Source organism: Salmo trutta, chromosome 19 (assembly GCF_901001165.1).
Source record: "Salmo trutta chromosome 19, fSalTru1.1, whole genome shotgun sequence".
NCBI classification, from domain to species: domain Eukaryota; kingdom Metazoa; phylum Chordata; class Actinopteri; order Salmoniformes; family Salmonidae; genus Salmo; species Salmo trutta.
Window position 1 is genome coordinate 29476044 of NC_042975.1, and position 23952 is coordinate 29499995.

Sequence of the window (23952 nt, forward strand, 5' to 3'; positions counted from 1 at the left end):
CACGGCGCATTTCGTGACAAAAGATTTCTAAATATTTCATTACCGTACTTCGAAGCATGTCAACCACTGTTTAAAATCAATTTTTATGCCATTTTTCTCGTAAAAAAGCGATAATATTCCGACCGGGAATCTGCAATTAGGTAAACAGACGAAAGAAAATAAATCACTGGGTCGAATCGGGCACGCGCCTAAGCCCTTTGTCCTCTGATCGGCCACTTGGCAAAGGCGATAATGTGTTTCAGCCAGAGGCTGCCTCGATATCGTTCAGCTTTTTCCCGGGCTCTGAGAGCCTATGGGAGCCGTAGGAAGTGTCACGTTACAGCTAAGATCCTCAGTCTTCAATAAACAGAGGCAAGAACAACAACACCTTGTCAGACATGCCACTTCCTGCATGAAATCTTCTCAGGTTTTTGCCTGCCATATGAGTTCTGTTATACTCACAGACACCATTCAAACAGTTTTAGAAACTTTAGGGTGTTTTCTATCCAAAGCCAATAATTATATGCATATTCTAGTTACTGGGCAGGAGTAGTAACCAGATTAAATCGGGTACGTTTTTTATCCGGCCGTGTAAATACTGCCCCCTAGCCCTAACAGGTTAATTGGTAAACTACATGGTAATGTAAAATTTGCATATTTTAGTGATCCAATACGTAATGTCATAATTTGGTTTTAATCCAGAGAGGATAGCAAAAGTATCTAGTTCCTCTATGAGGCCGTGGAGAGATTCTAATTGTGGTTTTAAAAGAAACCATGAATCATCTGCGTACAATGACACCTTCGTTTTTAAGCCACGGATTTGTAATCCCTTAATATTATTGTTTGATCTCATCTTAACAGCTAACATTTCGATGGCAATAATAAATAAATATGCCGATAGTGGGCAACCTTGTTTTACACCTCTAGATAGTTTAAAACTTTCAGAGATGTAGCCATTATTTACTGTTTTACACCTAGGGTTACGATACATAACTTTAACCCATTTTATTAGAGATTCCCCAAAATTGAAATATTCTAGGCATTTATATATAAACTCCAGTCGTACTTTATCAAAAGCCTTTTCAAAATCAGCTATGAAAACCAGGCCTGGTGTCCCTGATATTTCATAGTATTCTATTGTTTCCAGTACTTGTCTTATATTATCTCCAATGTATCGTCCGTGTAAAAAACCTATCTGATTAGGATGAATAATATCTGACAATACTTTTTTAATTCTATGCGCCAAGCATTTTGCTAGGATTTTTGCATCACAACACTGAAGTGTAAGAGGTCTCCAATTTTTTTAAATGGACTGGATCTTTATATATACCATTTGGGTCCTGTTTCAGCAATAATGATATCAGACCTTGTTGCGTGTCTGATAATCTACCATTTATATAGGAGTGGTTAAAACATACTAATAATGGTCCCTTGAGTATATCAAAAAAGTTTTGTTTACTTCCACTGGTATGCCATCCAGCCCTGGAGTTTTCCCATCCTTAAAGGCCCCAATTGCATCAAGCAGTTCCTCCTCTGTAATTTGGCTTTCACATGAGTCTTTCTGTACAGATGTTAATTTTACATTATTATTAGGAAAAAAATCCATACAATTAGTTTCAGTTAGTGGAGATGGAGGAGCCTGAAACTAAAACATATTCTTAAAGTACTTTACTTCCTCTTTCAAAATATAATTTGGTGAATCATGTGTGACTCCATTATTTTGTAACAAGTTTTAATACATTTTGTTTGGTAGCATTTCTAAATTGAAGATTGAAAAATAATTTGGTGCATTTTCCCCCATATTCCATCCAGTTCGCTTTATTTTTATAATATATTACACTGGATCTTTCTTGAATAAGTTCCTCCATTTCTTTTTGTTTTCCTCTAACTTATTCTGTGCGTCTATGGTACCCTTTTTATTGCTATCTAACTGTACTGTTGGTCCTTCAATTTCCTTTGTTAATATGGACTCTTTTGATCTAAATTGCTTTTGTTTTATAGATGGGTACTGAATTGCATGGCTTCTAAAGGCACACTTAAAAGTGTCCCATACAATAAGGGGATCTGCTGTACCTATGTTATGTCTGAAAAAGTCAGTTATAAATTCTTCTGTCCTAGTTCTAAACAATTTATCATCTAGTAGGATTTGATTAAATTTACAAAATCCTCGCCCACGTGGAAATTCTGTAAGAGTAATATATATGCCAATTATGTGATGATCCGACCGCATTCTGTCCCCTATGAACACTTTTTTAACTTTTGGTGCCAGAGAGAATGGCATAAGAAAGTAGTCAAGACGACTAGCTTGATTAAGCTCCGCCATGTATATCTCACTAGGTCAGGGTATTTAAGTCTCCATATATCCACTAATTCCAATATATACATGACATTTATGATTTCCTTAAGTGCCTAGGGTGATAGTTTGTAGTGTGATTTCCTTTCCGGTCCAGAGAGGTATTTAAGACCGTATTAAATCTCCCACCATAATAATAGAGTCTAGCGTTGCTTGTAGAGTTGATAAATTCTTATATATATTTTCAAAGAAGCTTGGATCATCATTATTCGGACCGTATAGGTTAATAAGCCATATCTGTTTATTGTCCAATAGCATTTTTGGACAATTTGCACATTTGGATCAAAATTACTGTTAATTAAAACCATCACCCCTTTTGAATTTCTTTGCCCATGGGAGAAATATATTTCGCCCCCCAGTTCTTTTTCCACAAAACTTCATCTAAAATTGTTGAATGGGTTTCCTGTAAACAATAGATATTATATTCCTTCTCTTTTAACCAGGTAAATACTGGTCGTCTTTTCTTATTATCTGCTAAGCCATTACAATTGTAACTGGCTATACTTATTTCACCACTTACCATAATGAGACACAATTTTAAATTCTATTCATGAAAATATATGTTTGTAAACGTACCATTAAAAAGAAACATGATGATTGAGTGTCTATATAGCTGTACCATGATATTTGCATTGCTACTAGGCCAGTTTGCCTGTTTTTTTTTTTTTGTTCTCTTAAATAATTATGAATAGATCCACCATTGAGCACAAAAACAACACTTGTTACAGAATATTTTACATAGAAATAACATCTGTCAAACAAACCATGCCTGACAACATGATCCAATAAGACAGAAAAATAGAAGAAAATGTAAAGGCTGTTAAAAGCGGAATGAGGGAGAGCTCTGTTTATTGTTTTGGAAATATTATTGTTTTAAAAGTGTTTTGAAAAGATAGCAAAAGCTCAGGTTGCCCAGGCCGGCGGAGATACAATCTTCGGCAAAATCATTCGCAAGGAGATTCCTGCAAAAATATTATTTGACAACACAAAGACACCCATTTTACAGCAAGAAATAGAACCCTTGTAATGAAACGGAAATGTAACCATTTTGAATGATTGGACAGGAATTTAGCCTGTAAAAATGATTGTTGAGAATTTTCTTCCAGTTTGAGAGCCACATAAAATAAAATGGGTGTCTTTGTGTTGTTTTTGGAAGGAACACAATGATCTTCCTATTCCACCCGCTAAAAGCCTTCCTCATTCCTAGTTGGGTTGTCATCCCAATGCCCGGCAGACCACCCCCGATCCCCCGTATCCCATAGCCCTGAACAGACTGGGATCCATCCTTCGAAAAGAGCACACAGTGCCATTTACCGAATTCAAGTAAATCAATTGCCAAATGCATTTCGATCACCCTCACCTCTATTTGTATTATATATAGCTGTGGATCATCCTCTATTGTCCCTAACATATTTTACTCCTTCACAACAGTTGTGGGATACACATACACCCACACACACTCAACCCTTTCCCCCCACACAACCATAAGCTCACATTCTCAACAGTTGCACCATCCCAGAGCCCAACTCAAGAAAGGTCTTGATTTACAAATGCATTTACAGTTGCAGCTGCATTAGAAGGCCTGCAAGACCACGCAAAAAAAGGGGTAGAAATTGAGAGATTTTATTAACCATTGTCACATCCTAGATGATGTTCCACTGGATACCATAAGGTGAATGCACCAATTTGTAAGTCGCTCTGGATAAGAGCGTCTGCTAAATGACTTAAATGTAAATGTAAAATGATGGAGGTCAAATGTACAACTTTTCCCTGAAACACCCACAATACGGTCACCCGTATTGACCATATTCCCAAGCATCTCCATGCAGTCAGACTTTTGATTTTGTGCCACCAGGGTCACAATAATATACCCCCTCTCTGAATGTCCGAGTGTGACCCCCCCTCCCCATGGGTTACTGCAGCTAGTGTTGCCAGCACTGGGGGCACCCCACCGGAATCCCCACCGGCTAGGTACATGGTCGCCAAGGTTCTCATCAGCAGCTTTGAGAATATGCTCTCCATTTAGGGGGCTTTGGCTTTGCAGGACCAACCCTGCCAAGCGGGCTCAGAATCTTGAGGCTGCAGTGCTGCTCTTGGTCTCTGACCGCATTTTGGCTGCATAGAGACCACTTACAGCAGGCACATAAAACAGTTAGGGACTTCTCCTTAGTATCTGGGTCATTCAGGTGGGTGTCTAGGGTATAGGGTTGTGGACCGTACCATTAAATTAGGATCATAAATAAATAATTAGATATCATTTATTTTAAAAATTGAGGTCCCCATGATAGGACAATAAATTAAATGTTTAATTTATTTTAAAACTGTTACACCATGATAGGACAATAAATAAATAAGAGGTATAATTCATTATAAAAAGTATATCCATCATCTGAACAACATTGAAAGCCCTCTCATACTCACAGCAATACATTGGTTCTGGGATATGCAACCATTTCATTACTCACTCACTCAACTTTCCCAAACATAACAAATAAAAAGATAAACACACCCACCATCCACACATACTGCGCCTTCTGTTTATTTAGTTTTTATCTTCACCATGTTGAATTAGTGCTTGTGTGTTCCAATTAGTTATGTGAAGATATATACAAAAGCTATTTTTTTTATTATTGTTACAATCCATAACTGGGCTAGAATTGTGTTTCATTATTTTCCTCATCTATGAGAACTTTGTAATTTTTAAAATAACCATGGAGTAGTCTTTGTGTCTCTGAACAACTGGTTATCATTATATAGTTTATCAACGACGAGAGCTGTTCGTTTCCCTTTTAATCTATTTTCTTTGAAAATTGGATACAGAACTTTACGCCGTTCTGCAATTTCTTTTGGAAACTGATCATTCATGCCAATTTTGGTCCCAGCAAGTCTTTTACCCAGGCTTTTAACCATTATTTTATCTTTAAATGAAGCAAATTTGGCAACGATTGGGCGTTCATACCTTTTGGCCTCTGTCCGAAGTGGTGTACACGTTCAAGTTGGATTTTGTCGATAGCTTCGCATGGGATTTGAAATGCTGTAAAGAGGAACTCTCTAACTACAGATTCAGGAACTTCCCCTTCTTTCTCCTGGATACCTGTAAGTACCAGATTCTCTCTCATGGTTCTAGTTTGTATGTCCAGTAAGGCTTCTCTTAGAACGGTGTTCTCCTTTTTAATTTCATTCACTTCGGTTTCAATCTTGTTGACTGTCCCTTTTAGTTTGTGTTTCCTTCTCCAATGTCACAGCTTTTTCATCACTCATCTGGAGGCCTTCAGCTCTTTTATATCCTTACTGACTAATTCAAGTATACCCAGTTTGTCATTTATTGATTTTAACAGATTGGTTTCGACCTTTACCGTTCCCGGTGGTGAAAATATTAAATCGTCTGTGTCTGTAGAAGAGTCACGTTTTCGTTTTGAAATCGGTTCCCCTGTCTTACTCTCCGTCATGTTTGGGTGTTGCTTGTTTTCGTAATATTTGTCGATAAATGTCTCTAGTCTTAAGATTTGTTTTGTGTTATTATCCAGATTGAAGGATCTCACCCACCAGATTGTGAAGTGCTAATATTTTAGTCTAACTTACCGATATTGAATATTATGTTTTTATCTTGAGGTGCTCTACATAACTTCGTTCAGTCCTCCATCTTCCTTCCTCCTCCACCTTTCAACAGCGAACATGTTGCCAGAGAAACAATTTCAGTTGAACGATTTGAATGAACATTCCAAAATGTTACGGTGAAATATCAAACAGCTACTTTTTGTAAGGATTACTGTGGCTTTTTAGTGACAGTATTCAAACTGAAAATTACAAAATATGTTAGAAAGCTTTTAGCGTCATACCCAAGAAGACTCCCGAGGCTGTAATTGCTGCCAAAGGTGCTTCAACAAAGTACTGAGTAAAAGGTCTGAATACTTGTGTAATGTGATATTTATGTTTTTTACTTGTAATGAATTTGCAAACATTTCTATAAACCTGTTTTTGATTTGTCATTATGGGGTATTGTGTGTAGATTGATGAGGGGGGAAAACAATTTAATACATTTTAGAATAAGGTAACAAAATTTGGAAACCGTTAAGGGGTCTGAATACTTTCCGAATGCACTTACATAGACAGGAGATGGAGTCACTGACCCATTTTCCTAACCACTACACCACCTACTGCTCTCTGGGACCTCAGCTCTTCAAACTGTGGTCTGATACTATTATACTGGTCTGGTTTACTGTGGTCTAATAGTGTAATACTCTAATGTTGATGATACTGTCAGTGGTGCAATGCCACTGATTGTCATTCCATAGAAATAGAATACAGTACTATTTCTATGGCGTTATCAGTGATACAGTGGTTACAATGTGATGCTCATGTTGCCTGTGCTGGCTCACAGGTGGTTGCTGTGGCTCCGATGAGAAGACCTACGTGGTGGGAGGCTGGTCCTGGGCCTGGTGGCTCATCTCAGACATCCAGAGGTAAGAACGGGGTGTAACCCATTCAGAGGGTTTAAGTACAGTTTGGGGAATTATACAATCACTGCCCTAACATCCAGACTTTACCTCTGAAACAAACCATTTAGGCCTACTGTTGGATGGCAGACAGATTTGTCTGTTTATATTTTTAAACATCAAAATCAGTATTAACACCATATTTAAAACTGTACCCACTCATCCTCACATTTACACCACACATTTAAACATAGTTACAATCTTCATTAAATATTATACCTAGTCTCTTTACCCACACAAAGGAAATAAGCAGTTTGTTATTGTTATGTGGTTTGCAGTGAGAGTGCAGTGTAGTGTTTACTGTGTGTGTAAACACTACGTGTCACAGTTAGCAAGTCAGCTGCTCTCAAACACAACCTTGCTGTCAGCAACCCCTTGTAAACACTACAGCACAGAATTGAAGTGGAAAAACAAACACACACAGAGAGAGAAAGAGAGAGAGGTTAGGGTCAGGTGAAGTTCAATCTCACTGAATTATATTATCCTGCTAGAGACAGATAAAATACAGTTGGCCTATGTTTAAAATAAAACAAATCAACGTTAGCTTACACAGCACATATGATAGTTGTGAAATCAAGTTTAAAAGATAATAGTTTTTAGATCTCTGAACACAACATTTTCCCTTAACTATTACGTTTTGTGTTTGTTACTTCATGTCTCTTTGTTCTGCCATGCTAATCTGCCTGGTGTTCAACTCACCATGTCTCTCTCAGCCCTGCTGTGTCTTGGGGATGATGTTTTAACCATAGCGATCCTATTAAATTACTAGAGGGGCTATGAACCCTCAGTTTCAGAATGGGGTGAAAGTGGCAACCATATCCGTCAGGGAGAAATCCAAATCCAGTCTAATTGGAATGAATTGCAGTAGAGGCATAATCCTTATTTTACTTATGCAGGAAAATAAACGTAAGGCATGTGATGTATCATAAGTTGTGTAATGGAATTATAGTCAACCTAAAATATTGTCATATAATTATAAAAACAGGTTTTAGCCTCAAATATATTTAAACAGACCATAAATGTCTCAGATTTTGTGATCTTGGAAAGCTGTGAGTGCTATTATATGATACAGTATCAGTACCATTGCATTTACAACTTGTCTAAGTCCTATCATCGACTGATTTGAGCCAGTGTATGGCTGTGGATTGACTGCATTGTTTGAATGGAATGTCGGTGTATTGGCAGTTAATTTCACACATTTATGAAATCATTCCTCTAAAACTGGTTGGCTAGCTAACACACATACAGTGCAGATAAATTCTTCACATTCATTGTTTTACACAATATCTTATGACAGCACTGGAAAACCAGGGTTGACCAACTCCCTGACCAACATGGCTGACCTTTGCACGGTTCATGTCCATTCTAGTATTCTAATTCCTCATTCTATGTTCCTAACTAGCTATATAGCTCATGCTATCTATATATATATATATATATATAGAGCCTTCGGAAAGTATTCAGACCCCTTGACTTTTTCCACATTTTGTTACATTTCAGCCTTATTCTACAATGGATTAAATAAATACAAATCCTCAGCAATCTGCACACAATAACCCATAATGACAAAACAAAAACAGTTTTTTGAAATGTTAGCAAATGTATTAAAAATACAAAACAGAAATACGTTATTTACATAAGTATTCAGACCCTTTGCTATGAGACTCAAATTTGAGCTCAGGTGCATCCTGTTTCCATTGATCATCCTTGAGATGTTTCTACAACATGATTGGAGTCCACCTGTGGTAAATTAAATTGATTGGACACGATTTAGAAAGGGACACACCTGTCTATATAAGGTCCCACAGTTGACAGTGCATGTCAGAGCAAAAACCAAGCCATGAGGTCGAAGGAATTGTCCGTAGAGCTCCGAGACAGGATTGTGTCAAGGCACAGTTCTACCAAAAAATGTCTGCAGCATTGGTCTCCAAGAACACAGGGGCCTCCATCATTCTTAAATGGAATAAGTTTGGAACCACCAAGTGTCTTCCTAGAGCTGGCCGCCCGGCCAAACTGAGCAGTCGGGGGAGAAGGGAGGTGGCCAAGAACCCGATGGTCACTCTGACAGAGCTCTGGAGTTCCTCTGTGGAGATGGGAGAACAACCATCTCTGCAACACTACACCAATCAGGCCTTTATGATAGTGGTCAGACAGAAGCCACTCTTCAGTAAAAGGTACATGACAGCCCACTTGGAGTTTGCCAAAAGGCACCTAAAGATTCTCAGACCATGAGAAACCAGATTCTCTGGTCTAATGAAACCAAGATTGAACACTTTGGCCTGAATGCCAAGCGTCATGTCTGGAGGAAACCTGGCACCATCCCTACGGTGAAGCATGGTGGTGGCAGCATCATGTTGTGGGGATGTTTTTCAGTGGCAGGGACTGGGAGACTAGTCAGGGTTGAGGCAAAGATGAACGGAGCAAAGTACAGTGAGATCCTTGATAAAAACCTGTTCCAATGCACTCAGAACCTCAGACTGGGGTGAAGGTTCACCTTCCAACAGGACAACGACCCTAAGCACACAGCCAAAACAACTCAGGAGTGGCTTCGGGAAAAGGCTCTGAATGTCCTTGAGTGGCCCAACCAGAGCCCGGACATGAACCCAATCAAACATCTCTGGAGAGACCTGAAAATAACTGTGCTGCAACGCTCCCCATTCAACCTGACAGAGCTTGAGAGGATCTGCAGAGAAGAATGGGAGAAACTCCCCAAATACAGGTGTGCCAAGCTTTTAGCGTCATACCCAAGAAGAGTCGAGGTTGTAATCGCTGCCAAAGGTTCTTCAACAAAGTACTGAGCAAAGGGTCTGAATACTTATGTAAATGTGATATTTCCGATGTTTTTTTATATATACATTTGCAAAACAAAATGTGCTTTCTCATTATGGGTTATTGTGTGTAGATTGATGAGGGATAAAATAATTTAATCAATTTTAAAATAAGGCTGTAACCTAACAAAATGTGGGAAAAGTCAAGGGGTCTGAACACTTTCCAAATGCACTGTGTATATAGAGAGTTAAGTCAGGTTTTAGAATGGCCGCCATGTTAGCGCCCATATAGAAGTTTATTCTAGAAATGATGCTGATGTAACAATACGAGAGCGCCTATGACAGTTCCCTATGAAATTACCCGCTGTAAACAAGCAAAACAGAGCAGCGAATTTAACAGACGTTTTTATTGAATAGCCTTCAGGATCATGTGTATCCAAGTCTTGACTGTGTTTTAGTGTCAACAAATTGCATATCTGCTTTCACTGGACATCTTCATAGGTTTAGAAAACTATCAGAAATAAACAGCACAACGTGGATGTAAGAATCGATGCTGGTAGAGACGAGAAGCAGGTAGAGGGAGTGAACATTTAATGAAATACGGACATGAAACAGGACAGCATCTGGACATGAACACATAACAACATAAATACTGACACGGGAACAAACGGGGGAGCAGACAGTTATAGACAGGGCAATCAACAAAGGGAAGGAGTCCAGGTGAGTCCAATGAGCGCTGCTGCGCGTAATGATGGTGACAGGTGTGCGTAATGAAGGGCAGCCTGGCGCCCTCGAGTGGGAGAGCGGGCGTAGGTGTGACAGCGGAAGCGTTAATTATTACTTAGCAACGGCTATGGAGGAGAAAGTGGTGCTCCCGGAACGCTCAACCACATTGGCCTAACTCTCTATATATTAAAATAAAATTAACTAAGCAAGTCAGTTAATAACAAATTCTTATTTACAATGATGACCTACACCATCCAAACCCGGACAACACTAGACCAATTATGCACCGCCCAATGGGACTCCCAATCACGGCCGGTTGTGATACAGCCTGGATTCGAACCAGGGTGTCTGTAGTGACGCCGCTAGCGCTGAGATGCAGTGCCTTAGACCGCTGCGCTACTCAGGAGCCCCTATATATATTTAGTGTACAAAACATTAGCAACATGACATAGACAGGTGAATCCAGGTGAAAGATATGATCCCGTATTGATATAACTTGTTAAATCCACTTCAATCAATGTAGATGAAGGGGAGGAGACAGGTTAAAGAAGGATTTTTAAGCTTTGAGATTATTGAGACATGGATTGTGTACGTGTGCCATTTAGAGGGTGAATGGGCAAGACAAAAGATTTAAGTGCCTTTGAACAGGCAATGGTAGTAGGTGCCAGGCATACTGGTTTGAGTGCGTTAACAATTGCAAAGCAGCTGTTTTGTACACTTTGTGTATATGGCTCTGGCTCATACTATAAAGACAAGTTATTTTATCTAGTAGTTGCTAGGATATCTGCCATTAGGGCTCTAAATATAGTTAAGTAGAGGCATGGGATGGCTCAAGTGTTTGTTGCCCATGGTGTTATTTTAAGAAAGAAGATATACTAGTCTGGCCTGGTCCTTGATCTGTTTGTGCTGTTTGGCATAACAACAACGACCATAGTAGTTGTCTTTACAGCACAAACCGATTTGGGATCAGGCTAATAGTAGTCATCCCCAGCCTCTAGTTGGACCTCTCCTATTTCCAATCAACCTCATGAGATCTAAATATTTTAGTCACACTTTCCTATAATTTTGGATGATTAAATAAATAAATGAAATGGCGTATCTGCGTATAGTTTTTCTCTGGTACAGCGTTTGTTTGAGCCAGCCCCACCTGCATTAGCTGGTAGCCATTACAGACTGGAGAATAGGGTGGGCCCTGAATGGGTTAACTAAAGCTCCGAGCCACTTCCCGTTAGTGATGCAGTAATCTTGTTGGTGTCTCTGGCCCAATGAGTCATTGATCCACTTCTCTCTTAACACAGAAAGAGAAGGAGCCTGGGAGGCCTGGGGGAGTGATGTTGCAGCCAGCCCATCCCCTGACTCTGTCTCAGACTTGAACATTGAAGCTGAAAGCCACGTCCTTGTTGATGGGGAGCTTCTGAGGACTCGGCCAGCTTCTAAATGCACGTTTAGCTCTGTCAGTCAGTGTGTCTAAAATGGATTTGATGTTAGTGTTATTAGCCATGTTGTATACAGCTCATATGCATATAGTATGCATAGCTCTCAAGTGTGTGAAAGAGCAGTGGAAAAATGTTGGTGTGAATGTTCACATTTGTATTGTGACTCAGTCAATTGTTTTGTTGACAATACTTGTTAACCGAGCCTCAACTAAGCAGTAGAGATTGTCATTAGGGTCTTGCAGTGTGTAGAGGCATTCTTGAGTAATCTCTAGTGCCTTTAGTGCCTTAAACTTAGATGTGGGTTAAGAATGCTGCTGTGTGACTGCTATGCTGACCAATCCAATCCTTCCCCGTGACTTCTGCCGTTTGTCCTAGTAGTTGCTGTCCGTTGTGTTGTGAAGAGAACTGACTGGCTGTGCTGTGTTTGTACTTGTAATGTAAACACCAGCATATTAGATCATTGATAGACTGGAGACATTTCGGTTCCATCTGAAGCTCTCTGCCTCAGCCTCTGGAGGTTAGGCTACACAATGGTTCCTTTTTGCTGTAGAGCAGGGTTCCCCAACTGGCAGCCCACGGGCCGAATTCGGCCCGCAGGTCATTTTATATGGCACCGCCGAAATTATTATAAATATATTTTTAATTATTGCATTTTTTAAATTTATTGTTGGACATAAAAGACTAAACACCAGGAAATCAGCTCCAAGTCATTTTAATTTTGGAAATATGTTCCAAAGTATTCCCACGCATAATAGACAGATATATGTGAATGTATAAAAAATGTAAGCGAGGTTTGAAATGATTGTTTTTGTCAAATATTATATCTGTTTGGGCTTCTTGCGATCAATTTGCAGTGTACAAATTATTGGTAATTATGTTCCGGCCCCCTGACCATCCGCACAATAAGAAATCGGCCAGTGGCTGAATCTAGTTGATGATCCCTGCTGTAGAATCTAGTCTATGGTAGGCTATGGCGTAGGTCTCCTAAAGTGTCTTCTAGAGTGTCTTCCCTCTCCTGTCAACCCTGACCCTCCGTTACTGACATCCCTAACAGCTGTTATAAGTGTACTATATTCACTGTCCTGCCTCTCCTATTCCTACTATCCTACCGCCCGCCTGCCCGCCTAGGATGTCTCTGGAGATAATGACCATCCTCTGTCGCTGTGAGAATATCGAAACCTTGGAGGGTGTCCCCCTGGATGTGACAGGGGTTGCTCAGGTAATGCTTCACATAGCCTTGAAAAGACCACAAAGACATGAAAGACAAGACAGTCAGGCAGTGACTGGTGCACTGGTCAAGAACAAAACAAACGTCAGAGGCAAACAAACGTTTGGACTAACTGGCTAACTACTGTGTGTCTTTGTTTTTCCATCTTCATGTCACGTTGTTCTCTCCCTCTGCAGTGGAAGGGAGAGAGAGTCAGCTGTCTGTTATTAAACTGTTCTATGGGCTTTGCTACATAGCTAACGTCTGTTTGTTAACTCCCTCCTATGGGCTTTGGCAACAGGGTCCCCATAATGCATGCTCTGAGAAAGGGATGCAAAGAAGTGTCCCACCATTGCTAGCTAGTCCCACACAAGTTTACATGACTTGATATTTATTTCAATGTGGGGATTCGATGCACATCACATCTACATTGGGAACCTAATGATATTTTGCACTCCAGAAAAAAAGAATTCAATTACATCCTGTTGTCACTGCCCTGGAGGAGGCCTTGGGTGAATGTTATTTTATTTTATCCCCTTCTCTTCATTTTCTCGCCCTTCCCTCCAGAACATGCCAATATATATTTTTTCTTTTCTCCACGTTCTCCACAGGATAACCCTTGAGATTATGACCCTGCAGCCCAAGTGTGAGGATGTAGAAACAGCGGAGGGTGTAGCTATTACTGTCACTGGGGTGGCACAGGTAAAACACCTACCTACTGTACCACGTCTACCTTCTGGGAATGGACTTGAATGCCTCTCAGCTCAAGTTGGGATGGGGTTCAGCCTCCATCCCCTCCTATGCCTCCCTTCTCCCCTACCCCCCAGCACCCCCAAGGGGGACTGGTGCCATAGCCATGACTGAGGGTCAATCATTCTCCTGATAGAAGTCACACCAGAAGAATTGCCTCCATCAATTATTACATTTCATTATTTTTAATATTATTAACTATAATCCAGAGTTGCAATCTTATGTATACAACTACAAATATGCCAAGTCACCACAATTTCCCAAAATGGAGATATATGTTTCTTCATTGCAAAGGTTGTGACTAGAGCGAGTACAACTATGACCGGAAGTGACTTTTCGTAGCAGGTTAGGAGAGCATTTTAGCTAACCTTAACCCGTTTACTAACCTTATCCTAAGTCTCCTAACCTGACACGTTAATTATCCCAACCTGCTGTGTAAATTCTCCTAGCCTGCTACAAAAAAGTAACTTCCGGTCGTAGCTGTACTCTCTTTAGTCAGAATCTGTTGCAAGGGTTTAGTTATTTCAGACCCTGTTTGCTTTACACTAAACAAGAAGGCCTGTGAAATGGTGAAATGTTTGTCTGTGGTCAAGTGTAAATATGGAGTAAACACCATAGAGCGTGTAGTCTCACATCCCTGTTTGGATACAGTACTTTACAAACAGGGTTTGTTACAGATTCAACTTTTTTTTTTTTTATCCTTGCTAAAATGTAATGTCCATGTCTATTACTAAATACACCCTATATTGCTCAAGCAGGAATTATAGTGATGAATCTAATGTCCATGAATATCAGGTTGAGCTAGCTGTTTGTGGAGAATGACTGACCCTCCTATCAAGTCCAGACAGACATTTCTGACTTGAATGGTGTCTTCCTTAAAGGGGTACAGGGAAGAAGAATAAAGCCTGACATGTTTCTTTTGCATCCAAACATTTACATTCCTTATTTTTACAGTCATTAACTTTTTGTAACTTTTTATCTGTGTTAAAATCCTGATTTAATTGTGTTAACCCCCCTAGTGCCAATCTGCAGTGAAAGTTTGATTAAAATTGCTGTCACATGGATTGACGCTGGAGAGACGAAGCAGGTACGGGGAGTCAAACATTTAATAAATAACGGACATGGAACGAGACAGGAACAGCGTCAACATACAAGGAACAATCAATGCATCAGCAGGGAACCTGACAAATATAGGGGAGGTAATAAACAGATAAGTGAGTCCAGGTGAGTCCAATATTGCTGAAGCGTGTGACGAGGGAAGGCAGGTGTGCGTAATTGATGGCAGGAGTGCGTGATGCAGGGCAGCCTGGTGCCCTCAAGCGCCAGCGGAGGGAAGAGCGGGAGCAGGCATGACAGTACCCCCCTCTCTAGGGGCGCCACCTGGCGTCCCACCTGGGCGAACCGGCCGAGACATGGGCAAGCACATTGGGGCGTGGGAGCCCAACGAACCGGCAGAAGCGTGCGAGCCGGCTGAGGCATGGAAGCCAGACAATCCGACTGAGGCAAGACGCCTGTCGATCTCGCTGCAGAGAGGGAGCCCGATGATCTGGTGGAGAGTGATGTGGGATGGGAAGCCGCCGAGCCAACCGAGGCAAGGAAACCTCTCGAGCCAGCCAGGGCGTGGAAGCCCGACAGGCTGGCTTAGGCACCCCCAGTTCCATCGGCGGCAGAATCCTCCCCAACGTCACCAACAAAACAAAAAAAACTCCTGGACCGGCTGGGCAAACAAGAACTGACGATCCGGCTGAGGCCTGATGTGGGATGGGCGCCATGCGAGCCAACCGGGGCAAGGAAAGCTCTCGAGCCAGCTAGGGCGTGGAAGCTCAACGAGCTGGCTAGGCACCCCCGGTTCCATCATTGGCGACCCAGAGCCGATGTCACCATACCAACCGGAACGCCAGTACTCCCCGATGCTTTGTGTGATGGCTGATGCATTCTGTCACATGGAATTGATGCTGGAGAGACGAAGCAGGTACGGGGAGTCAAACATTTAATAAGGAACGGCCATGGAACGAGACAGAAACAGCGTCAGCATACAAGAAAACAAAGACAAAAAACAATCAATGCATCAGCAGGGAACAGAGCAGGGAAACTGACAAATATAGGGGAGGTAATAAACAGATGACAGGTGAGTACAATATCGCTGAAGCGCGTGACGAGGGAAGGCAGGTGTGCGTAATTGATGGCAGAAGTGCATGATGCATCAAGCGCCAGGGGAGGGAAGAGCGGGAGCAGATGTGACAATTGGTTTAATTGAAAGTGAGCTAATCAAATTTAGTTATGTATGTAACTAGCTACTGTTAATTCAATGTGAGTATACAAGTTCAAGTGTTCCTGCAATTTACTTTATTACTTTAGATTTTATTTATTCGTTCTCACTGGACATTTCTGTCTTATTTATGACTAATCTGGTCTGTAATTTGTAATTCATTACAACCAATTCCATTACTTCTAACCCAGTGCAAGTTGTGTGATGTTCCCTTTTCTTAGTTTCCTAGTCTATCCAGTGGGCTTGACTACAATGAGCCCACTGTCACTGATGCAGAGGGAGCTTTAATGATGAACTTCTCTAACAAGGTCCATCATCAGGTCTCTATCTGATTGGACGAGCCTATACAAGCCTCCTGTCCTGGTTTCTATGGTAACGGGAGTTATGTGGCGACTGAAGTTTTGCAGTCTTTGACATTGTATTTTAATGAGACTGTCCCAACTCAAAGTAATGGTTTGAGTTGGGACAGTGCAGATTTGGATAATGGAAAGTGAATATACCCACCTTCCTTTGACCTTAAACACACCCATATGGTCTCATATTTCTCATATTATATGACCTTTTACTACAATATTAAGAGATCTAAATGAGTTTCCACATGTTTGTGAAACTGGAAGAGTCAGTTTGTCTCTTGGCAAACTCCTAAGTGGGCGGCCGTAAAGTAAACCATGCTTCCATTTCAACCAGATGTCAGGGAGAGAAATAAAACATCTATTTAAAAAAAAAATGAAAGCAGTTCCTCACAAAAGTCATTATCACCTTAGTGTGAAAAAGTAGGAAATGACTGTTTAAATAATTAAATAAGCAGGAAATAGATTTTTATTATTTCCGATCATTGGTCTCATATTTCCAGTTTCATGGTTTTTATTTTGTAATGTACCCTGCCCACCACAGGAGGTTGGTGGCACCTTAATTGAGGACAGGCTCGTGGTAATGGCTGGAGTGGAATTGGTGGAATGGTATCAAATACATCAAACATGGTTTCCATATTTTTTTACATTTACATTTTAGCAGACGCTCATATCCAGAGCGACTTACAGTAGTGAACACATACATTTCATACATTTTTTTATTTATTTTTTCCCCCGTACTGGTCCCCCGTGGGAATCGAACCCACAACCCTGGCATTGCAAACACCATGCTCTACCAACTGAGTCACACGGGACCACATATGTTTGATGCCATTCCATTTGCTCCGTTCCAGACATTATTATGAGCTGTCCTTCCCTCAGCAGCCTCCACTGCTGCACACCCTTTCAGAGCATGCTGGAGGAACCTTGGTGTTTGAAGGGGGGGTGGAGCCAGGGTACATTTGCATGGGTCCTCATCTCAGTTCTGGCCTTCACTTGGCATAGCTCCCCCTGCTGTCTATGTCAGGTGGCCTGTCTGTTTGTCTGTTTGTGGTCATTTGTAATCAGTGTTTTCAAGGAATGATTGCCATCTCCCCTCCTATTACACTGTGATTCCTCTCAGCCCATTTCTGAATGCATGCCTCATTGGAGTCAATGTCCAGTCACATTTCTTACCTCAGGACCAGCTCACTCTCTTTCCTTTCAGCTGCAGCAGACAACACAACCGCCATTGACTTGTTTACCTGTAAAAGTATTGATTCAATGATTGATTGAATAGGGCCAATCTGAAGATATCTTATCTCCTCTGACTCGGTTTATCCTCACCTTTAGTACTTCTGTTGTTTTATTAGTAACCTGAAAAGACTCTTGACTATATCTCACATGGATGATATGCACCAGGCCAGAGTTTACACATTTTCTTATGGCTCAGTTATATTCAGGATTTCTACTGCTTGTTCATTACAGAACTGTCTCACTCAGTCCTTACTAAGAACAGGGTGGAATCTCAAAAAAATCCTTTGATTCCTGTCTCCTTGCCTCCTTTTCAAAACATCAGATGGAAACAAAGAGTATTGGAGGACATCATCTCCTCTGATCTTCTCTTCCAATGTTCTCGTGTCCTCTGATGTTTTGAGGAGGCAAGCAGAGAGGAATCAAGGAAAATTATTTTAAGATTCACCCTAGATCAGTGTTTTGTTTTGCCCAACATTCCCACAACATGAGCAATGACTGCAGTCCTCAGTATGAAGATATGTTTCTGAGTGGAGTTTGGCCTTGAGGACAGTACTCTGTCTGTAGTTATAAACTCGTCAAAAGAAACGTCCTCTCACTGTCAACTGTGTTTATTTTCAGCAAACTTAACATGTGTAAATATTTGTATGAACATAAGATTCAACAACTGAGACATAAACAGAACAAGTTCCACAGACGTGACTAACAGAAATGGAATAATGTGTCCCTGAACAAAGGGGGTGTCAAAATCAAAAGTAACAGTCAGTATCTGGTGTGGCCACCAGCTGCATTAAGTACTGCAGTGCATCTCCTCATGGAATGCACCAGATTGGCCAGTTCTTGCTGTAAGATGTTACCCCGCTCTTCTACCAAGGCACCTGCAAGTTCCCGGACATTTCTGTGGGGAATGGCCCTAGCCCTCACCCTCCGATCCAACAGGTCCCAGACGTGCTCAATGGGATTGAGATCCGGGCTCTTCGCTGGCCATGGCAGAACACTGACATTCCTGTCTTGCAGGAAATCACGCACAGAACAAGCAGTATGGCTGGTGGCATTGTCATGCTTTAGGGTCATGTCAGGATGAGCCTGCAGGAAGAGTACCATATGAGGGAGGAGGATGTCTTCCCTGTAACGCACAGTGTTGAGATTGCCTGCAATGACAACAAACTCAGTCCGATGTTGCTGTGACACACCGCCCCCAGACCATGACGGACCCCCACCTCCAAATCGATCCCGTTCCAGAGTACAGGCCTCGGTGTAACGCTCATTCCTTCGACGGTAAACGCAAATCTGACCATCACCCCTGGTGAGACAAAACTGCAACTGGTCAGAGAAGAGCATTTTTTGCCAGTCCTGTCTGGTCCAGCGACGGTGGGTTTGTGCCCATAGGCGACGTTGTTGCCGGTGATGTCTGAGGACCTGCCTTACAACAGGCCTACAAGCCCTCAGTCCAGCCTCTCTCAGCCTATTGCAGACAGTCTGAGCACTGATGGAGGGATTGTGCGTTCCTGGTGTAACTCGGGCAGTTGTTGTTGCCATCCTGTACCTGTCCTGCTGGTGTGATGTTCGGATGTACCGATCCTGTGCAGGTCTTGTTACACGTGGTCTGCCACTGCGAGGACGATTGGACCCCCCCTTTGTTCAGGAACACATTATTCCATTTCTGTTAGTCACATGTCTATGGAACTTGTTCAGTTTGTCTCAGTTGTTGAATCTTGTTACGTTCATACAAATATTTACACATGTTAAGTTTGCTGAAAGTAAACGCAGTTGACAGTGACAGGACGTTTCTTTTTTTGCCGAGTTTATAACTACAGACAGAGTATGTTCACATTTTAGGGAATAAAATAACTAAGTATAATGTGCATACATGGCATTTTAAGAAATAACCTATAATCACCTAGATTAGCCAGTGTATTTATGTGTCTGAAGTGATAATCAGATTATGTTGATGTTGCTCAGATGATGTCAGTGTATTAATTAGTTGGCTAACAGCTGACAATGTGTCTATTACCCTGGCTCCAGGTGAAGGTGATGGTAGACAATGAGCTGCTGGGCTATGCCTGTGAACAGTTCCTGGGGAAATCTGTGATGGAGATAAAGAGTGTCATTCTGCAGACCCTGGAGGGTCATTTACGCTCTATTCTCGGTAGGGACCTTCCGACAGACACGGGCTGCTGCTCAGTATTATTGGGTCTCAGAGGAGTATTACTATTAGGTCATGCTATAGAACTTTAAACCATTTTACATGTTCTCAGGAAATCAAATTCTATATGCCATATAATGTATGCATGTACTACTCGGACCCTTAGGCTCTGGTTTAACTCTGATATAGGATACTAACAATTTTACAATGTACAACTCATTTAAATAAATCACCACTTCAGATAGAGGAATCCATATCAGTCTATGGTTAGCGACCCAGCCAGACACTGACCCCAGTTCTGTGTCCCAGGTACTCTGACGGTGGAGCAGATCTACCAGGACAGAGACAGATTTGCTGCTCTGGTGAGGGAGGTGGCAGCGCCCGACGTGGGCCGCATGGGCATCGAGATCCTCAGCTTCACCATCAAGGTAAGAGACGGGCACAGTCATCCTATTATAGCTTTATGCACTTAAAGTGACACCACTTGCCACACAATGACTGAGGGCCTCTGTGTTTTGTCCCTGTCCTTGTCAGGATGTTTATGATAAAGTGGAGTACCTGAGTTCCTTGGGGAAGAGTCAGACAGCTGCAGTACAGCGAGACGCAGACATCGGAGTGGCCGAGGCAGAGAGAGACGCCGGAATCAGGGTAAGAAATATACTGCAAACAAGTAGATTCCCTGAATGCGTCGCAGTACATCGCACTCAGTATTCATGTTAGTCTTTGCTACACTGAATCTTCTCTTCTCATCTTCTGGTCTGTGCCCCCAATAGGAAGCAGAATGTAAGAAAGAGATGATGGACATCAAGTTCCAAGCAGATACCAAGATGGCCGACTCTAAGAGAGGGTTGGAGATGCAGAAGGCTGCTTTCAATCAAGAAGTCAACACGAAGGTATCAGACATGGGCATCATTGCTCTAGATTAGATTCACCTAGTAGTCAATCGATGACATCAAATCTACGCCTAATGTGAAAAAATGGTAATCCTTTATAAGAGATTCACCCTGGTCATATTCATTAGTGCACACCAAAGCTAAATGTTTTTTAAAGGAAAGGAACTACCTGGACAAGTTCAGGTAGTCCCTTTTCATTTCAGCACGTTGGATAACATTTCATTCCTGGTGAATATCACCGCTGCCTTTTCTCCCCCCCCAGAAAGCAGAGGCCCAGCTGGCCTACGAGCTACAGGCTGCCAAGGAGCAGCAGAAGATCCGTCTGGAGGAGATAGAGATTGAGGTGGTTCAGAGGAAGAAGCAGATCACCATTGAGGAGAAGGAGATTGACCGCACTGAGAAGGAGCTGATCGCCACGGTCAAGAGGCCGGCCGAGTCTGAGGCCTACAAGATGCAACAGCTGGCCGAGGGACAGAAGTGAGTGACCAATCACTGAGTCGCTCCCAGAATGCATGGAAAATAAGGACAGTGTGTATGCTCGTTCAAATTCTGGATGCAACGCAGGGTGTCATACAAATAGGAAGTGAGTAAGCCACGACGGGAGCCTACAGTGTCTGCCTTTCAAGCGTCTATGCAGCAAGTAAGTTACACTCAGACATAGGTCTAGGATAAGCTTAGCCTTTTCAAAATCCTAACCAAAATACAAAACTGATCAGTGTGTAGGGGCAACTTCATCTCACACTTGCAGTAGTAGCTAATCAAATCGAATTGTCACATGCTTCGTAAACAATAGGTACTGAGTCAATGTGCAGGGGTACGAGGTAATTGAGGTAGATTTGTCCACATTTTTGGGAATAAAATAACTAAGTATGATTTGCATACATGGCATTTTAAGAAATAACCTATAATCACTGTCTGAAGTGCTAACTAGATGATGTTGATGTTGCTCAGACTATATTTTAGTGTATTAAGTATCTAGTTAACAGCTGACAATATGTCCATTACCCTGGCTCCAGGTGAAGGTGATGGTGATGGTAGACAATGAGCTGCTGGACTATGCTTGTGAACAGTTCCTGGGGAAATCTGTAACTAGGAATAAAGTGACAGATAATAAACAGTAGCAGCAGCGTATGTGATGAGTCAAAAAAGTTAGTGGAAAAGGGGTCAACACAGATAGGTAGCTATTTGGTTAAGTACTTAACTTCACTAGGGTAGGGGGCACTATTTTCACCTCCGGATGAAAAGCGTGCCCAAAGTAAACTGCCTGCTACTCAGGCCCAGAAGCTAGTATATGCATATAATTTGTAGATTTGGATAGAAAACACTCAAGTTTCCAAAACCGTTAAAATAATGTATGTGAGTATAACCGAGCTGATTTGGCAGGCGAAAACCTGAGAAAAATCCATCCAGGAAGTGGGAATTTTTTATGTTTGTAGTTTTCTATTGAATTCCATTACAGTATCCATTGACTTAGGACTCAAATTGCACTTCCTATGTCTTCCACTAGATGTCAACAGTCTTTAGAAATTGTTTCAGGCTTATATTCTGAAAAATTAGAGAGTAAGACCACTCTGAATGAGTGGACCCTACAGTGTCCCAGAGGTTTTTCATGCGCGCGACTGAGAGTGCGCCTTTCTTGTTTACCTTTTATATTGACGACATTATTGTCCGGTTGAAATACTATCGATTATTTAGGCTAAAAACAACCTGAGGATTGATTATAAACATCGATTGACATGTTTCTACGAACTGTTGTGACTGCGATTGAGCCTGTGGATTACTGAACAAAATGCGCAAACAAAACTGAGGTTTTTGGATATAAAGAGGGACTTTATCAAACAAAACAAACATTTATTGAGTAAATGGGATTCTTGTGAGTGCAACCATATGAAGATCATCAAAGGTAAGTGATTAATTTTATCGCTATTTCTGACTTGTGTAACTCCTCTACTTGGCTGGTAACTGTTTGTAATGATTTGTCTGCTGGGCGCTGTTCTCAGATAATCGCATGGTATGCTTTCGCCGTAAAGCCTTTTTGAAATCTGACACCGTGGTTGGATTAACAAGAAGTTAATCTTTAAACCGATGTATAACACTTGTATGTTTTATGAATTTTTATAATGAGTATTTCTGTTTTTGAATTTGGCGCTCTGCAATTTCACTGGATGTTGGCCAGGTGGGACACTAGCGTACCCTAGTGTGGTTAACAGTCATATTTATATTAAAAAATAAAAAATTAACTAGGGAAGTCAGTTAAGAACAAACTCAGATTTTTACCTTGTCAGCTCGGGGATTCAATCTAGCAACCTTTCAGTTACTGGCCCAATACTCTAACCACTAGGCTACCTGCCACCCCTTATGGCTTGGGGGTAGAAGCTGTTCAGGGTCCTGTTGGTTCCAGACTTGGTGCATTGGTACCGCTTGCCTTGCGGCAGCAGAAAAAAAAGTCTATGACTTGTGTGGCTGGAGTCTGACCATTTTTAGGTCCTTCCTCTGACACCGCCTGGTATAGAGGTCCTGGATGGCAGGGAGCTAAGGTACGCACTACCCTCTTTAGCACCTTGTGGTCAGATGCCAAGCGGTTGCTATACCATACGGCGATGCAGCCAGTCAAGATGCTCTCAATGGTGCAGCTGTAAAACATTTTGAGGATCCGAGGTCCCATGCCAAATCTTTTCAGCCTCCTGAGGGAGACGAGACGTTGTCGTGCCCTCCTTACGACTGTGTTGGTGTGTGTGGACCATGATCGATCCTTAATGATGTGGTTTAAACCAAATTATAGCTATGATTTAGGTGTGTAGCAGATGTTCATACTGTAGTTCAATGAAATCTAGTCTGCAATCTAATGATGTTGTTCGAGTTAAACCTTTTACATGCCCTCCTGCCAACCCCTGAACAGGATGAAGAAGGTGCTGACGGCCCAAGCGGAGGCAGAGAAGATCCGTTGTATCGGAGAGGCAGAGGCCGGTTCCATAGAGGCTATAGGGAAGGCTGAGGCTGAAAAGATGAGGCTGAAGGCTGAGGCCTACCAGCATTATGGAGAGGCTGCCAAGACTGCTCTGGTCTTAGAGGCCCTGCCTAAGGTCAGTGTGTCAGGACTGAGGGGTATTTAACACTTTATACGTAGTGTTGTGGTAAGGAGGAGTTGTCATAGAGCTGCACACAATCATTTGGTATAATGTGTGTGTCAGCTATTAGACATGAAAAAATTGAAGATTTGATAAAAATATTAATGTTTTCAGGGTTTCCATTTTGATTTGGTATAAATCTGACAACTAGAGGCTGTGTTAGGTGAGTTCTCTCAGAAGAACACCCAGGTGAAGGTTTGTGCCATTGTGTTGGTACA

General features: G+C 41.8%; 1 protein-coding gene across 4 annotated transcripts in view; it reads left to right on the plus strand.

Annotated features, from left to right (window-relative positions):
- Nucleotides 1-23952, plus strand: part of LOC115154305 (flotillin-2a) — a 51286-nt gene that overhangs the window by 25189 nt on the left and 2145 nt on the right. The window contains exons 2-9 of one of the 4 annotated variants that reach the window (XM_029700387.1): nucleotides 6714-6795; nucleotides 12887-12977; nucleotides 19593-19716; nucleotides 20023-20141; nucleotides 20248-20361; nucleotides 20487-20606; nucleotides 20869-21083; nucleotides 23506-23689. In XM_029700387.1, the coding sequence (XP_029556247.1) occupies nucleotides 6714-6795; nucleotides 12887-12977; nucleotides 19593-19716; nucleotides 20023-20141; nucleotides 20248-20361; nucleotides 20487-20606; nucleotides 20869-21083; nucleotides 23506-23689 (1049 nt within the window). Of the gene's footprint in view, nucleotides 1-6713; nucleotides 6796-12886; nucleotides 12978-13576; nucleotides 13668-15041; nucleotides 16357-19592; nucleotides 19717-20022; nucleotides 20142-20247; nucleotides 20362-20486; nucleotides 20607-20868; nucleotides 21084-23505; nucleotides 23690-23952 lie in introns of those variants that run through there. The other 3 variants (XM_029700386.1, XM_029700388.1, XM_029700389.1) reach the window with 3 other exon arrangements.